This window comes from Haliotis rubra, unplaced genomic scaffold (assembly GCF_003918875.1).
Source record: "Haliotis rubra isolate DU_JTF1 unplaced genomic scaffold, ASM391887v1 Scf310, whole genome shotgun sequence".
NCBI lineage: Eukaryota > Metazoa > Mollusca > Gastropoda > Lepetellida > Haliotidae > Haliotis > Haliotis rubra.
Window position 1 is genome coordinate 481942 of NW_025766981.1, and position 16866 is coordinate 498807.

General features: G+C 42.1%; 3 protein-coding genes across 3 annotated transcripts; 1 reads left to right on the forward strand and 2 right to left on the reverse strand.

Moving 5' to 3' along the window:
* Positions 1-1046: 1046 nt before the first annotated feature.
* LOC124283174 (solute carrier family 46 member 3-like) lies at positions 1047-9179 on the forward strand. The gene is made up of 5 exons (XM_046719199.1): positions 1047-1579; positions 3356-4469; positions 5318-5401; positions 6816-6972; positions 8501-9179. Exons 2-5 carry the CDS (start codon positions 3374-3376, stop codon positions 8622-8624), a joined length of 1461 nt encoding a protein of 486 aa, XP_046575155.1. The 5' UTR covers positions 1047-1579; positions 3356-3373; the 3' UTR covers positions 8625-9179.
* A 1853-nt stretch (positions 9180-11032) lies between these two features.
* Positions 11033-14189, reverse strand: LOC124283215 (proton-coupled folate transporter-like). Its single transcript, XM_046719245.1, has 4 exons — positions 13490-14189; positions 12454-12537; positions 11719-11875; positions 11033-11285 (listed from the first exon to the last, which is right to left on the reverse strand). Exons 1-4 carry the CDS (start codon positions 13740-13742, stop codon positions 11183-11185), a joined length of 597 nt encoding a protein of 198 aa, XP_046575201.1. The 5' UTR covers positions 13743-14189; the 3' UTR covers positions 11033-11182.
* On the reverse strand, positions 13760-14641 carry LOC124283216 (solute carrier family 46 member 3-like). The gene has a single exon (XM_046719246.1). It carries the CDS (start codon positions 14639-14641, stop codon positions 13760-13762), a length of 882 nt encoding a protein of 293 aa, XP_046575202.1.
* Between the last annotated feature and the right edge of the window lie 2225 nt (positions 14642-16866).

Here is a 16866-nt window from a genome sequence, read left to right on the forward strand (position 1 = left end):
TCTAAACAAATCATACCGAAGATCAAAATAATAAGGACAGATAACTATGAAATGGACTTCGTCTTCGACAGCCTGACTACTACAGTGACGACAAAGCCTGTCTGCAAGTGGCGTCGCAGGACGAGAAAATCTACCACGTTCTATTTCTAATGGAAGTGTACCACAGCGAAGTTTACCTAGAACGCTACTGTGCCATCTGGGCAGTAAAGCAGTTATGTGTGGTTCTGGAGTAACAGTGTACTTAAACTGTCTATATGTGCGTATCTTATTACTGTTAGGATTACCCTAGTCATTCCACAATTCCCGTAGCCACTCCTGGTGATCTAACAACTGTATAATATGTTGAAATGACAAAGTCAATTCACTACTAGACATGTGTAGCAGGTCTCGCACTGGGACTTGCAACGATTGTAGTAAAGATGACACTGTGTTATCCCATGATTTGGCTAAACGCCGTGACCAGCTGCTAATAACAGAAGGCAATCGGTGCCATACGGTGCAACTTAACCCCAAAACGTTCTATGTTTTGACAAAGTACTTCGAAGAAAAGAACTTTCAGGAACGTGCGAATATGTACTGCTAATATAAATTCATCTATGGGCCCATTTCTGGTGTCCCCGCCGTGAAAATGCTGGAATAATGCTAAAAGCGGCGTAAAACCATACTCACTCATCAATAGAGGGCTCACGACAGAAGTTACTTCTCCAACCATAACTTAACTGTTTCATACAAACATATTGTTTGTATATCCACATTAGGTCCCATGTTATCCTTTCCTTTCATCTTGTACGATAACCTCACATTTAAGATGAGTAACAAAATTATGTTTAATTTAATTTCAGGGGAAATAATAGCCAGAATCGGTAAAGATTTTGTTTAGGTGTCAAGTCCTGGTGTTATGTAACCAATTTCCGCCCTGTCTCTCAACGGGGTGCTGTTTAAGTCCTCTTATCGTTCGGATTTCCTAGCCAGTGCGTATTGACCAGTAAGGTCAAGAGTTCATGTGCTGATGTCATAGTCACCACGTGACAGCCCCACGCGACAATGTTTACATTAAGACACGGCTGCGGACTGAGTTGTGCGATCAGAAACATCACAACAGATTACGATATGCAGGTTCGGGGTTACAGGTTAGACGGACCGTAAGAAGCACACACAAGCTATATAGGCGGGCTGTGAATGTGCTGCTCATTCGACAGTGACGCTAGGTTCTAAATATACCTCCTTAATTGCCAACTCTGAGCCGTGGTGACTCGCGGCCATGGGGTAACTGGACCGTGTTCTGTGACAGTCAGCAACAGTGAGCAAGGAGGTCGACGAACATGCTGCACTCCTCAAGTGGGTTATTCATATATCTCACTCCGTGACAGCCCAGATGATTTATGTCTGTCACTGCGAACACGGGACTTCTGCACTCCTCCCAGTCCAGAGTTCAGAATCCAGGTTTGTCTGACCTCATAACAATAACTCCACGTGATGACTCGATATGGAACTAAAGATGAACTGACTGACATGTAGCTATCTAGGATACCTCCACCACCGACAAACGTCTCTCATCTTGAAAACAGTGTTGAATAAGGCAAGTACTGAACCGTTTGATCTTTTGCTTATCTTAAGCGGGCTGTCTCGTCAAAGGGAAGTAACTCTAATTTGTTATGCGTGGGATAAAACAAGCGTCGGAGGCTTTCTTTGTCTGTGAACACGAATGAAAGGAACAGTGCTGGAACAAAACTAGTCTGTCTCACAGTCCATGAACCACATTATTTTCCCTACAGCCTAGCCCTCCCCGCAATGCCAAAGCCCTAAATGAAGTCTAGATTTCCCTAGGTCCTGAATCTCCCAACTCACTGGGGCTCCTTTTCAAGATAGATAGATAGATAGATGGATCTATCTATCTATCTATCTATCTATCTATCTATCTATCTATATCTATCTATCTATCTATCTATCTATCTATCTATCTATCTATCTATCTATCGATCTATCTATCTATCTATCTATCTATCTATCTATCTATCTATCTATCTATTCACAAAACCCGAAATGTTTTGTCCGATTCAGAGTGTTTTCATTTCAACCAAATCGAGATCCTATGTGTTTTATCCAGTCTATAAACCGACCTTTTGTAAGAAATACCAAAAAGAGAAAAATACACCAGCCGAACCTGATAGATAAACAAAGCCGTAGTGGCGGTATAAAACGAATTCTATGAAAACCACGTGCACATCCTGACGTCACATGACAAGGGTGAGGCGACATTCGTAACTACTCGTCTCTTTCCCATTGAAAGTCTACTTTCAGGTTATGGCAAGGGACGAGTAGTTACGAATGGGGGAAGGGAGAGGAACAGCTCGTTCTGAAAGGTCAACAAGACAGGGGTTGCAGGCACAATTCACAACATGAAGTTTTCATGTGAAATAAATGTCATTTAACGTGTAAAAATTCAAAATTAGAAGCATATAAAAGGTTGTTTATACAATTTAAACTGTCAAACTATGGCTTAAAGGTTTTGAAAGACAAAGGTTTTGTTGTTAGCGTATGTTCCGCTTGACTGATTCAGGCTCGTCTAGAACTGCAAGGTGCCATCTTGTTGTACATTTTGTATGTACTCCTTTGTTATACTCATGTACCACCGATGGTGGATTAAGTAATAAACGTGTGATGACAAAGGACAATATATGTTATGCTACCTGAGTGAAGAACCGGTTTTACTAAAGTGTACAATGTATATATTAAGCTGGCAGTCATATTTCTATTTTGCAATTGTTTTATAGCTTTGTTTAGATGTTTTAGAAAGAGGTCCGATTGTTCCTGTCACGACCGAAAGGGTTAATGTTGTATTTACGAAGCCCTGACCCTAGCCTGTCTCACAGTCAGTGAATCGCATTATTCCCTCCCTCCCATTCCTTTCTGCAATGCTGTAAATCCCTATATGAAGCAAGTCTAGATTTTCTCACGTACAGGTTCTAAATTTCCCATCTCACCGGGGCTCCTTTTCAATTTAACAGGAATTGTTTTGTTTCTATCAAAATGCTTTTATATTCAGTCTACCCCAACCCTAATTTTATTCATAGCTAATTCACTTTCACATTGCTTTTAGATATCATAAATGTTTGGGGGATGTAAAAATTAAATTGATTTAAGTGAATGAAGTCTTTCTGAGGTTTTCAACCTTTAAAACTAGGGATATAGTATGTATTTTATTTTCGAGGATTTTATTGAATAGAGTTGGACCCTATATGTTGGAAAAATAAGCGGAAACATTTCTTAAATATGACATTGTGGTTTCGTGCGTAATTATCTTTCATCGACAAGGTGGATTACCTTAATTAATGTGTTTGCATTTCTCTGTTCGTGAACAGAATTCTTCACAATGGAGACGAGTCTAACAATATCGAAAGAACATAAAAAGGTCAGTACCATTTTCGGAGGGGTGATGGTTTCTGTGATCTTGACACTTTACACGTGCGCCGTCATGGCAGGGGTGCCACTTCAGAGCCAGTACGTGAGGCACAGACTCCTGCAAGAGTACACGAACACCAGTAACGCCAGCGACATCTTCGCCTCATCGTGCGACAACGACACCGTACAGGACATGGACATCCTACAGATGGTTCAGGAGGACACTGCTCGCCGACTCCTCTACTTCTCCCTCAGTGGCAGCATCCCGTCAATTCTCGTGAATCTCGTGTTTGGCTCGTATTCCGATTTCTTGGGAAGGAAGATTCTGTTCCTTTTACCTCTATGTGGAGACCTGTTGAAGAACATTCTTTCCGCTTTGATAATACGATATAATTGGAGTTTAACATTATTTTATGCGGGCAGCGTAGTTGGAGGATTTTGTGGATCTTTCACTACGATTCTTCTCGCCTGTTTCTCTTACACTGCTGATATTACACCTCCACAGAAATCCCGTACAATCGCTATAGCTTTGTTAGAAACAGTTCTGGCTGTGGCATCTTCTGCAGGGTCTCTAGTCACCGGATACCTTATCAGCTCCCTAGGGTACTTCTACCCCTCGCTCATGATCGCCATCCTCCTCGCCGTCGACGTACTCATCGTCATATTCCTGCTGCCGGAGACGCTTAAGAATGTCGAGCACATTATTATATCGCCAATTGTACATCTGAAAAAGTGTTTCGGATTTTACACGATATACGGGAGCGGTTTAAAGCGGATTAAATACAACGTGTGCATGGTCATCTTGTTCTTTGGCGTCATTAGCCTGATCGGACGGACGTCCATAGAAACCCTGTATCAGCTGGACTTGCCGTTCTGCTGGAACTCCGTGAAGATAGGATACTACGGCGCCCTGCGTATTGTTATCCAGTCCATATGTAGTGTCCTGGCCATCAAGATGCTCCAGCCTTGCCTCCGGGACGAAATCATCGCCATCATCGGGATGCTGTTTGGGGCGGCCTCTCTAGCCATGGAAGCGTTTGCGACAACAGATTGGATGATGTATATAGGTAAACACTTATAAATCTGTATAACTATAACCCACCAATGATGAGTAGTTTGCGTGGACATTAGATTGTTGTCATGTAGACCCGTGAAGATCCGGGTTAGAATTGGTCTTCAGCAACCCTTGTCGTAAGAGGCGACTAGCGTGATCGGGCTGTCAGGCTCGGTGACCTGGTGACACATATCATCGTATCCCAGTTTAGATCGGTGACCATGCTGTTGATCACTGGATTGCCTGCTGCAGACTCGATTGTTTACAGACCGCCGCCATACAGCTGGAATGTTGCTAAGCGTGGCGTTAAACAGCAAGCAAACAAAACATTGTAATGCAACTTTGGGGGCCGGGGTAGCCTAGTGGTTAAAGCGTTTGCTCGTGACGCCGAAGACTTGGTTCGATTCCCCACATAAGTACACTGTGAAGCCTTTTCTAGTGTCCCCCGCCTAGATATTGCTGAAATATTGCAAAAAGCTCCCTCACTTCAGTTAGGCGTGACTTAATGACAGTATGTTTAACATGAATTAATATACTTTTATCGGTGATCACAAACACAGGGACCCGTGAAGATCCGGGTTAGAATTGATCTTCAGTAACCCATGCTTGTCGTAAGAGGCGAATATCGGGTGGTCAGGCTCACTGACTTGGTTGACACATGTAATCGTATCCACGGAGGTATCCAATATCAACAAAATCTTGTGGTCGCCTTGAGGCCGAAGGGAAATATAATAACGGGCGATAAATGTTAAGCCCACAGGAGGTAACTCTATCACGATTATTTACAGACTGCCGTCATATAGCTAGAATATTGTCTCAGTGGGGCGTAAAACTAAACTCACTCACTTTTCTGTGTTGCAGTGCCTGTTGTGGGAATCTGTGCCTACACAACCGTTCCGATATTCAGAGCCATCATGTCACGCATGACGTCACCGAAAGAACAAGGTAAGCCATGACGCTGAGACCATTCGGTTTGTTGTGTTGTTTACGGAAAGGGTCGAATGGTGGCGAATGGGATGGGTGTTGACTAACGTCTCTCTCTCTTTATTTATATATATTGATAAAATAGTTCCTTTTAAATTGAAAAGGAGCCAGTGAGACGACATATCCTGAAATGAGGTAATCTAAACTACAGATAACTGGTCTACAGTCTTTGTGAAATCCAAACATGGAACTATTTTGTCGACTGTCGAAGAAGGTGTGAGTAGTAAGACGGATGACGTCACTCAAAACCGTTGTGCTGTGTATTAATGCTCCTCCATGGTAATAAGGATGGAGATGATCTGTGCTGAAATGGTGTGCCTTTATAGGATATAAACAGATTACTTCACTCGTGCAGTAATGTTTAAGTACTTGTGCAGTAATGTTCACAGTATATAATTACTAATCGATATGTTCAAAACATTTACTTTTGTTATATTTTTATCCCCCCGGCATGTAATGCGGGGGGATATAGTCGTCGCCTCGTCCGTCCGTCCGTCCGTCCGTCCGTCCGTAATCATTTTGTTTCCGGAACTCCAAGAACATTCGATATTTTTCAACCAAAAATTGTAGATATATCAAACAGAACCTAAGGTGGTGCCTTTTGCTATTTACAGATTTTTGGCATTTTTGTTTTTCTCAGTTTCCATGGAAACGTTTTGGACTTAGTCTTAAAGGGAGGGGCAGGCTTCGTTTCCGGAGCATAACTCAGAAACCGTTCAGTATTTTTCTGCAAAACTTGGTAGATATATCAAACAGAACCTAAAGTGGTGCCTTTTGCTATTTACAGATTTGTGTGATTTATTATTTTCTTGGTTTCCATGGAAACGATTCGGACTTAGTCTCAAAAAGGAATGGTGGGTTTCGTTTCCGGAGCACAATTCGAAAACTTCTTAATATCTTTCAGCAAGCTTGGCAGATATGTTAGGCAGATCCCAAAGTGGTGCCTTTTGCTATTTGAAGATTTTTGTCATTTATGTTTTTCATGATTTCCATGGAAACGATTTGCACTTAGTCTAAAATCAAGCTGGACTTTAAGTAACTGTCAGATGATTTGTTCTTTCAAAGATTTTGGGGCCGGGGGGATATGTCATCTATCTATCTATCTATCTATCTATCTATCTATCTATCTATCTATCTATCTATCTACCTATCCGTCCATTCCATCTTTCGGTTTGTTTAACAACGCACTCAGATATATTCGAATTATATGTATGGCTTGACATACTGAGCGACATGCCATCCTGCAGGTTATGTTCATTGCGTCGCCTCCTACCACCAGCGGGAGTTGCTGGGGACCCTTTCTAACCCAGATCCCCAACACCGACTTACTGAAAAATACCCCCAAATTCTATACCTCTCGCCTTGTACTCTGCAGGTGCCTTGTTCTCCAGCATCGCCGCCATGGAAACTGTCTGCTCCACCGTGTCCATCACGCTATACAACACCGTCTACGAGCTGACTGTAGGGACCATGAAGGGGGCAGTGTTTCTCATGATGTCCGGCTTCTGCGGCCTTACAGTCCTTCTTATCTTGTGAGTCTCTTTACACGTGGACATTCATCTCAATGCACTGATATAATTGAAACATAAAATGGGCGTAAGGCATGACTTTATATCTATGATTAATGGACACAAACTGACGGACAGATTTTATTGGTATATATGGCCCGGAGGCCAACAGTACAATGTAAATATATTGTACGGAACACAGTGACAGCGCTACCATGCAATACGACGTAAATAGCATACCATAAATAGACAATGCTATGGGAAATAAACAGTTATTGTTGATGTGATCTATTGCGATTTATATGCTATAGTATTAAGGCTAACTTGTACAGTAGCTGCACGTCACTCGTTGTTAAAACAGCAATAAACTTTTCTTTTGATTGTTGTCTAAATTGACACATACTATTTACATTGTCACCTTCTATGTCTATTTATTCTTTCTACGCGTATGGAAATGATACATAAGATCAACGTAATATTCCATCAATCCAGCAATGTGTTAATGGCCCATGATATTATAACAACGAATGTGTATGTATTCAGATGGCTTCCCTTACAGTGAGTGGGTGAGATTGGTTTTATGCCGCTTTTGGCAATATTCCAGCAATATCAGGACGGGGACACCAGAAATGGGCTTCACATATTGTACCCATGTGGGGAACCGAACCCGGGCTTTCGGCGTGACGGGCGAACGCTTTAACCACTAGGCTACCCCACCGCCTCTTCCCTTACAGACCCATTTTATATTTGTTTCTCGTCTATGCAGTCCAATGTGAGTGAGTGAGTTTGATTTTACGCCGCTTTTAGCGATATTCCAGTAATATCACGGCGAGGGACACCAGAAATGGGCTTCACATATTGTACCCATGTGGAGAACCGAACCCGGGCTTTCGGCGTGACGGGCGAACGCTTTAACCACTAAGCTACCCCACCGCCTCTTCCCTTACAGACCCATTTTATATTTGTTTTTCGTCTATGCAGTCCAATGTAATCATCCCCAGTTCAGATCGGAAAGTAAGATACGATATACAGTAGCATTCCAACTGAATTCTCTTTTCTCCGAGGCAGTGGGGTAGCCTAGTGGGTAGCGTTCTAGCGGTTAAAGCGTTCACTCGTCACGCCGAAGACCTAAAGAATGGGATTCGATTCCCCACATGGGTACAATGTGTGAGGCCCCATTTTGGTGTCCCCGGATTTGATGTTGATATTGCTGGAATATTGCTAAAAGCGGCATAAAACTAAACTCACTCACTCTCTTTTTCCCAAATGAATAGGGTGAAGGGGTATATTGGACAGTGATTACATTTTAGCGATCACTCTCATAAATTACATAAATAAACATTTCTGTGGTGTCCCTATCTTTAGAGCATACAAGTATAGTTTGGACAATAGTTTATGTTGATATCAGTTGCCATGACAATTTTACAATACTTATCAACACTCGATCGAGACTTTGTAATGTATACGTGTGGAGTTACGTCCCTTGGTTGAGATGATCTGCCTGTTGATTATGCCTGTATGAAGACTTATTTGCATATACATTTTTCACTAGGATGTTCATGGTCATCTCAAGAAGTTCCCCTTCTTCCTACGATTACCTAATTCCGGAAGAAGATGATGTGCGTTCAGGTGCCAGTGTACTGAATCACGATCACTATGACGACGAAGACGACTGAAACCGAGGCTGCACATACCACACGGAGGCTGCACATACCACACGGAGGCTGTACATACCGCACCGAGGCTGTTAGGAGTATTCAAACGATGCGGCTTATGGAATGAGAATTTGTAACTTTAGAAGATGAGAGGGACCTCCTCATTCGGCTGTCCCCAACTACAAATGGTGCTGTATATTAAGTATGCATTTGTGTTTGAATAGTTTTTGTCTCGTATATAAAGCAAATGAATGGGTTTAACTAATACATGATACGGCATCTAGATTCGATTCTAAACGAGCTCATTGTGCAACTGCTCTCTTTACGGGAACAATTTTGAATTTATTAAATATTTAGCTGCGGTCTTTCCATTGTGTACTGTGATATAAGCGTTCAGACACATCTAATGCAATCTCTCTTTTTGTGATGTGTTATATACTGATTATACACCCTGTGCGTGTAGCCTAAATATTTCAGCAAATGTAACATATGTTCTATTTTGGATTACACTTTCTCAGTATGGTACATATTCTAGTATTTTTGTTTGGTTGAGTCCGGGATTCGAACCCACTCCCTCAGAGTCAGTAAAGTACTGTACTTTACTGAGAAAGTGTAAACCCAAATATAACATACATTGGATAAACGGGACACGACTGTATATTACATTTGACCACATTCTAAATGGCATTGTGTATTCATCGTTTCAGTATATGGTGTAGATGAATATTGCTTAGTGCATGTTGAAGATATGGGATAAGAATGTGACTAGTCTCACCAATATTACTGAGGGTACGAGGATATATTCAGTTTAGCAAGTAACAAGATGTTGAGGATAGTACTTGCGTATTTTGGATAGTACTTCCATGTCTTGAATAGGTATTGCACTTTGTAAATAAGGTGTAATATTACAGAGAGTGCTTTCATATGGTAAAACGTAGTTTCATATTATGAATAGTACTTGCATGTCAGACATTACTTTCATGTCTTTAGGTTAGTACTTACATACCACGAATACTTTCATGCAGAAATAATTCTTTCATGACTGTGATGGACAGGTTTTGCACATTATTATGTATATATGTATATAACTACTTTATAGGTATACGATTGGCATACAATGAATAGAACCTGAATATTATGGATTGGGCTTTCACATAGCGGAATATCACATACATTTAATGGTTGTTTTTGCATGTAATGGATGGTACTGGCACATTGAAGGTAGCGTTTCAACAGACTGAGTATAGAATGTTGCATTTTGATTGCTGAAACTGGACAGTTAAGCTTGAATCAGTCCGTGAAAAGGAACTTTAACAGTTGTATTCTGAAATTGAAAGAGATGGGAATTGCAGGACGCGACTTCTCGTAAATGTGTCTATGCACATGACAGACTCATCGACTAGTTCCAGCCATAACCCGTTACATCATTCCTGGATGTGCCTCAACGTCTTCAGCCATAGCTAATCAACGTTATCATTCAAATTTGATCATCTCATTTTGTGATTGCGCCAGGTGGGCACATTACTTCCTACTGACTTTATCATGGGCTCCCGTTTGTTCTTTTGATGGGAGTGTATTTAGTTTATGATGAATATTTTGTTTGATGCACGTTCTGTGTACCATTGCATCTATGATTACACAACACAGCTGAATAATATCTTAATTCTTTTGCAGTTTTTTATATTATTATTTATAGCACCGTTTTACTTAATCTTTTTTATAGGCGTTTACATCTGATATGCATTTAGACAACATATTACTGTCTGTATTATGTTGTGCCAATAAAAGACTGATCGGAAATATTTGTTTTTATTTTAAAGTTTGACTTTATATTACATTTATGTGCAGCATCTTATGAGATCATCAAGTCGCCATTATCTTCCTTACTTCATCAGGAACAACCGGACACAGGGTTAGTCTGGATGACCCGTTAGTCCGGACACCCAGTCAGACTAGACACTCCATTTGGGCACAGTTTTAGACTGGAAATGCCATCGACCCGGAAACCCCTTTGTACGGTTACCCCATTAATCGGGTTGGCCCGGAAACACCGTTCAGCGAGGTACCCCACCTGCCATAAGTCATTTACAGGAGCTCTGAATGGATGTGTTTGACAATTTGGTCGTTGACAAGGAAATACGTCACCATTGTCTTGTCAAACAAATTTTTCACAACTGCCATTCGTTTGTTCCGCTGATGGCGTATTAATAAATATGTTAACTGGCTCACATTCTTTGAACTGCTCTTGACATACACATGACACCTCCCTTTAGACTCTTTCTTTGCATACCCGTGAAGATCTGGGTTAGAATTGATCTTCAGTAACCCATGCTTGTCGTAAGAGGCGTCTAACGGGATCGGGTGGTCAGGCTCGCTGACTTGTTTGACACACGTCATCGTATCCCCAATTGCGTAGATTGATGCTCATGCTGTTGATTACTGAATTGTCTGGTACAGATTCGATTAGTTCCAGACCGCCGCCATATAGCTGGAATATTGCTGAGTGCGGCCAACTAACCAATCTGTCCTTGCACTGTTATGGCACATGTCAGACTGCTTGATGTTGCTGTGGAATAGAGCTACTGCTGCTCCTCATCAGAGGCATCCTCTTCATCACGCCCTTGTACACAGAGGGTGTTCTGGGGTGACACTGCTATCGACCGAGTCTTGAACACAAATACTCTGAAAATGAATGGACGTGATCATTTAACCATTTCGAGGGGCGGTGGGGTAGCCTAGTGGTCAAAGCGTTCGCTCGTCACGGGTACAATGTGTAAAGCCCATTTTATGTGTCCCCCGCCGTGATATTGCTGAAATATTGCTAAAAGCGGCGTAAAACTAAACTTACTCAAAACACAAATTTAACCATTTTGAGAGTCACAAACATTATCCCTTATTCTGTCTGATTGATTCTTGAAATACACCTTTATCACCAAACATTTTTATGATGCGTTATTTGTTTTGCGCAAATATATAGCTGCGGTCTGTCAATAATTGAGTCTGGACCAGACCATCCGGCGCTTATATTTAACCATCGTCAAACACGAGTATGTACTTTCTTTCGCCCGTTTGGTTCAAGTGTAAACCAGAAAGTTCGAACACCTGCAGTACTTACGTCAACAATATAATGGCTACGATTTTGGTGGCCGCCATTATGAGAAACACTGCACCGCGCATGACGCTCAGCGTTGCTTCATAGACGACGTTGAGTGAGGTAGACCCGACAGCATCACAGACAGCCTCCACCACAGACATACTTGTAAATATGGCACCTACAACAAATTGTCACCTCAATTAACCATTAAACTGAGAGAACCGATTTCTCAGAACACACAAGTGGATTGTTTGCTTTTTAATGCCGCATTCAGCAATATTCTACCTATACGGCAGCGGTCTGTAAATATTCGAGTCTGAACCAGAGAGTCCTGTGACGAGCATCATGAGCATGACATGTGTCAACCAAGTCAGCGAACCTGACAACCCGATCCCGTTAGTCGCCCATACGATAAGCATGGGTTGCTGAAGATCAACTGTAACCCGGACCTTCACGTGTTACCCTATACGTGACAAAGTCAACTTAGCATCAACTGATGTGAATGTCGTTAGAAACCTGGCTATGCATATCTATTGTGCAAATTCTTTCAGGGTGACTCATGTCGATTAATTATATATCAAATTGTCAGAAATGCTAAATGACCACCTGTTGGAACATGTGCCGCAGTCCTACATTCTCCACGAATAAAGACATATCTATCTAAGCTATATATGAACGTCAGACATCGTTCTACTTTTGAAAATATGCCATGCACATTTAACTGGTTTTTAACAAGATGTTGGCGAACATACTTACCCTGCTCGTCGGCTGGTACCATTCTAGACAGGATAGCCCGTAATGCTGGTGAGATAGCTGATGAAGCTAAACCCACAACCGGAACTGATACCCGGAAAGAAAGAGTGAACTGAAGGTAAGTGTAACGTGACAATTGGTAGGTTACATATGTTTAGGTATAAACGTATTTTCTAAATGAGTTATGTACCAATTTACCATGTTCCATCCTGTTCCTATAGTTTCAATGTTCGGCGTTAATTAAGAACCAGATTTGATACCATGAGTGGAGGGACAATAACAAGGGCAATATATAATACAGAGGATAATTGGCTTTTCTTGTCAAATGTATTTCGTCTCGTGACCCGACACAATAACATATTTATCACATCTCGTGACCCGACAAGATAACACATTTATTTAATCTCTTGACCTGAAAGAAAAGTTTTTTTCATGCGTGCTGCAATGCAAATGTCAGTTGATTCATATCACGAGTTTATTCATATCTTACCGATCTTCATGACCTAAATATTATAACCATTTTGTCTTTGAATTGTGACTGAAAGTTGTAATTTCACTGGAATTCGATATGAATGTTAACGTTTCAGATAAATACAGTATGTCATCACTAAATGCATAATTAACATAACTACCACTATTTTGGAATATATTTTTAAAGACCCTGGCACTGTTTGGTAGCCCAAAGCTGTAAAATGACTGACATTCATAGCGAATTTAATTTAAAATCATCAAGTAAAGAATATGATATAAAAGTGATCTAGTGAGTTCTGATTTACGTGACTTTAAGCACTTTTCAGTAATATAATCACAAGGGGTGGGTGATTATTATTTTACGCCTCTTTTAACAATATTGCAGCAATATCACGGCGGGGGGGGGACACCGGAAATGATACCCATGTGGGGAATCGAACCCGGGTCTTCGGCGTTACAAGCCGCCTCATTATAACAAGGATAACACATGTGGAGTATCGAACCCAGCCTTCGGCGTGACGAGTCAATACCTTAATAAGTAGGCTACCTTATAACACATAGCACCCACCTAAGTACAACATCCAGTCCACGAAAGCAAGGCCTTGTACAATTTTAGATGCAGCTGCAGACATGAAGCCGATGATACCAACTATACCGTCCGTGGTGCAGACGTGGAGGGCCTTAATGATGACGACACTGCTGAAGTAGTAGACGCCGTACTTCAGGGCACCGTACAGTCCCAGTTTGACAGAGTCCCAGCAAAAGGGCGGACTCAGCATGTACAAGTTCTCGATATTTACTGTGCCATGCTCGTCTATCATCTTAAACAAGAAAACGCTTATACAGATCCAGAATAGGGCACGGTTACCTGTAGCCCCTTTTCTAAAATAAAAACCAAACACATTTTTACGGCCGCAATGGGAGAGATACAGGCCCTATTTCTTTTGACCGTTTCCGGAAGCAGGGTCACCACGACAAGGAGGTCCAGCATTGTCAAGGCAGCCATCCCCACAGACGGATACAGGTAGCCGTTAATCTGAATCAAATACCCAGTGGCTATGTGTAGAGATATCTCAGCGATACCCCTGGCTGCATCCACCACAGCCAGTGCCACGGTTCTCACTTTAGCAGGTGGGGTAATGTCTGCCGTGAACGCGTACCCCGCTAGGTAGAAGGTGAAGCTAGACCCACACAATCCGTCAGCGCCGTACCCGATGAAGAAATAGCGAAGGTCCAGATTCCATGCGATGGTAGCAACTGTCGTGAGGTCTCTGGTGATTCTCCCCACCAACATGGTCATGAACAAGAACCGGCGTCCGAAATAGTCCGAATAGGCTCCAAGAAATAGGTTGGTGAAGATAGCAGGGATGCTTGTAGCGAGGGTGAGCTGCATGTTGAGGTTGGTCGCATCTCTCTGGACCTCATCCTGGAGGTCGGAGTCCGCTGCGGTGTTGTTGACAACACATTGACCGTGAGACGTCTTCCTTTCCGGATACGTTGAGTTTGGAAAGTACTGTTGGCTGTATCGCAGGTATAGGTACTGGGACATGAGTGGACTGTGGATAGCAGAGGAGCCGCCATGGAGGAACAGGATGAGGCTGACGAGGAGCAGGCGGCCGATTTGGGTGGTCTGGTGGTTTCCAGGAACAATGTTCTGGTCGCCGACATCTTTAATGAGTGGTTCTGTCTCACGTCCTTGGTTGATGTTTTCGTCCTCCATCCCAGGCTTGTGTTCGTGTTATTGTGAATCGTATTGATACGGGTTATCAACTGACGTCTTTCACTGACAGATAAACTAGTAAACGTACCTGTCAGTTCCAGTACGTATCACATAATAACCTGGGAACAATCTGGGACACATTGACGAGATTGCACGCCAACATGTACACAGCAGGGTGATGATAACATACTGGGTTTTTTCTAACCGTTTTTTTCACAGAACTAGATAGCATGTAAAGCGATTTGATGTGTATGATTTTAAGACGCTTTTAGCAATATTCCGGCAATAGGACGGCGGGGGACACCAGAAATGGGCTTCACACATTATTGAACAAACTTGATGGTAAACAGCTTCTTTGTTTCGTGAGTGCGACGTTTGGATACGGATTCTTGTGTAACAGCTCACGCCGAGACAACACGACTCGCTGTGGGGTGTGAATCCGTTTATTGTTGAGCAGAAGAAAAATACCCTGTAACATTTCATTATGAATATAAATCACATTGCATTGAATGACAGTGGTATCACAGATTCATTTGCACATATGTGAGAAAAGAAGGGAGACAACTTAAAAAAGCATTTAACGCATGATCACATTTGAACAATAAACAAATGCATTGATAATGAACGGTTTTCCCTTTGAATTATTTCAATTCAATAACGATGCTGGGTTTGTAATAGGAGTTTATTATATACTAGCCACATAAAGAAACTGTGCATTGTCAAAATATTATCCCAGTCGATAAGTACGATAACAATGTCAAAGGTACATATAAACTTTAATGGAGGGATCATGAGACCATAACAAGTCATCGGGGAGAATTGGACTCATCTGTAAAACAACATTTATCCACATAAACAAGGGTCTGCGGACATGATTTCGGCACCACATTCGGCGAGCTTGTCGATGACGTTGTGTCAGGATAGGCCGTATGGCGGGACGTCGTGGTCTGATCCCGTGATGACGTAAACGTTGTCGAACAGTGTTGGGGTGGATACGGCGAAGTCCTGGGATGGTTCGGGCAGTCATCACTGCAGTCTGAAACCTGTGGCGCAGATTGGTCACCCTTATCCATCTGTCCTGTCTTGGCGTTGTTACACGTGGACGTCCAGAACGTGTTCGATCGATGACGTCATTTGTGTTCTGGTAGCGTCTCACCAGTGCAGAAATGGTGTGCCGGTGGCAGTGGAAATGTGCAGCCACTTTTCGTTGAGACATCCCCCACGGACCATCCCAATGGCCTCATGACGTTGTGCAGACGTGAGCCTTGGCATGCTATGCGTTTCAATAGCCGTTTAATTTTTTGAACGATCGCAAGGGCAGGGGTTGAGCTTTCCAAAGTGACAGTATTGTGTGGCATTCATTTGCTCTGTTTCTCTTGCCCGGAATGCACGTGCAACAACGTATTGCACGTCTCAAGGACGAACCCACTGCCGTCACGGAACGTGGCACGTGCATGCATGTTGGATACATGTCACTAATCTCTGAGTTTAAATCCTTATGTGTCTACACAGGTTTGATAAATTTAGATTTTAAATTTTTGTATGCACAGTTTCTTTATGTGCCTAGTATAATATGTATGTTCTCCATATGAGAATGAAAGGCACATGTTTAACATGTCGTATTCAAAATTAGCTCACCCGTCTATAAGACAAAGCAACTCCGTTATCTTCCTGCCCGACGGCAACGTTTGAAACCCTTGGTAACACAAAATTGTCAATTGTACATATAAGACACGCATCCACAGCTAATACATGCCATGCAGATCTCACTCCCAGCAGCCATAATAACAGCGCGTACAGTTTACACACTAGAAAACTTGGAAAGTACTTGAGAGAATTAAATAATAGAATACAACATTAGGTGTGAATATTTTACATCCGGAACCGGTGTAGCTAGCATAACGTTTACATTTTTAAAATGCTAATATTGAAGAATGTGTAAATAGACGTTTTTAGCCTAGAACAGTAGGTTAACTACATTACTAATACTTCATAACCTGACAACTTTATAAAGCATTTGTACAACCAAATATATACTAACTAACCAACCGCCTCCGTGGTGTAGTGGTTAGAGCGTCCGCCTGGAGAGCGGAAGGTCGCGGGTTCGATGGTATCTCAGTGGGCTAGCACTATAAAACCAGCTAAGCAGCTTAAGTCTGGGCTAGTACAAGCAGCCGCACATACACATACACACGCATGCACGTCGTCATATGAGCGAAATATTC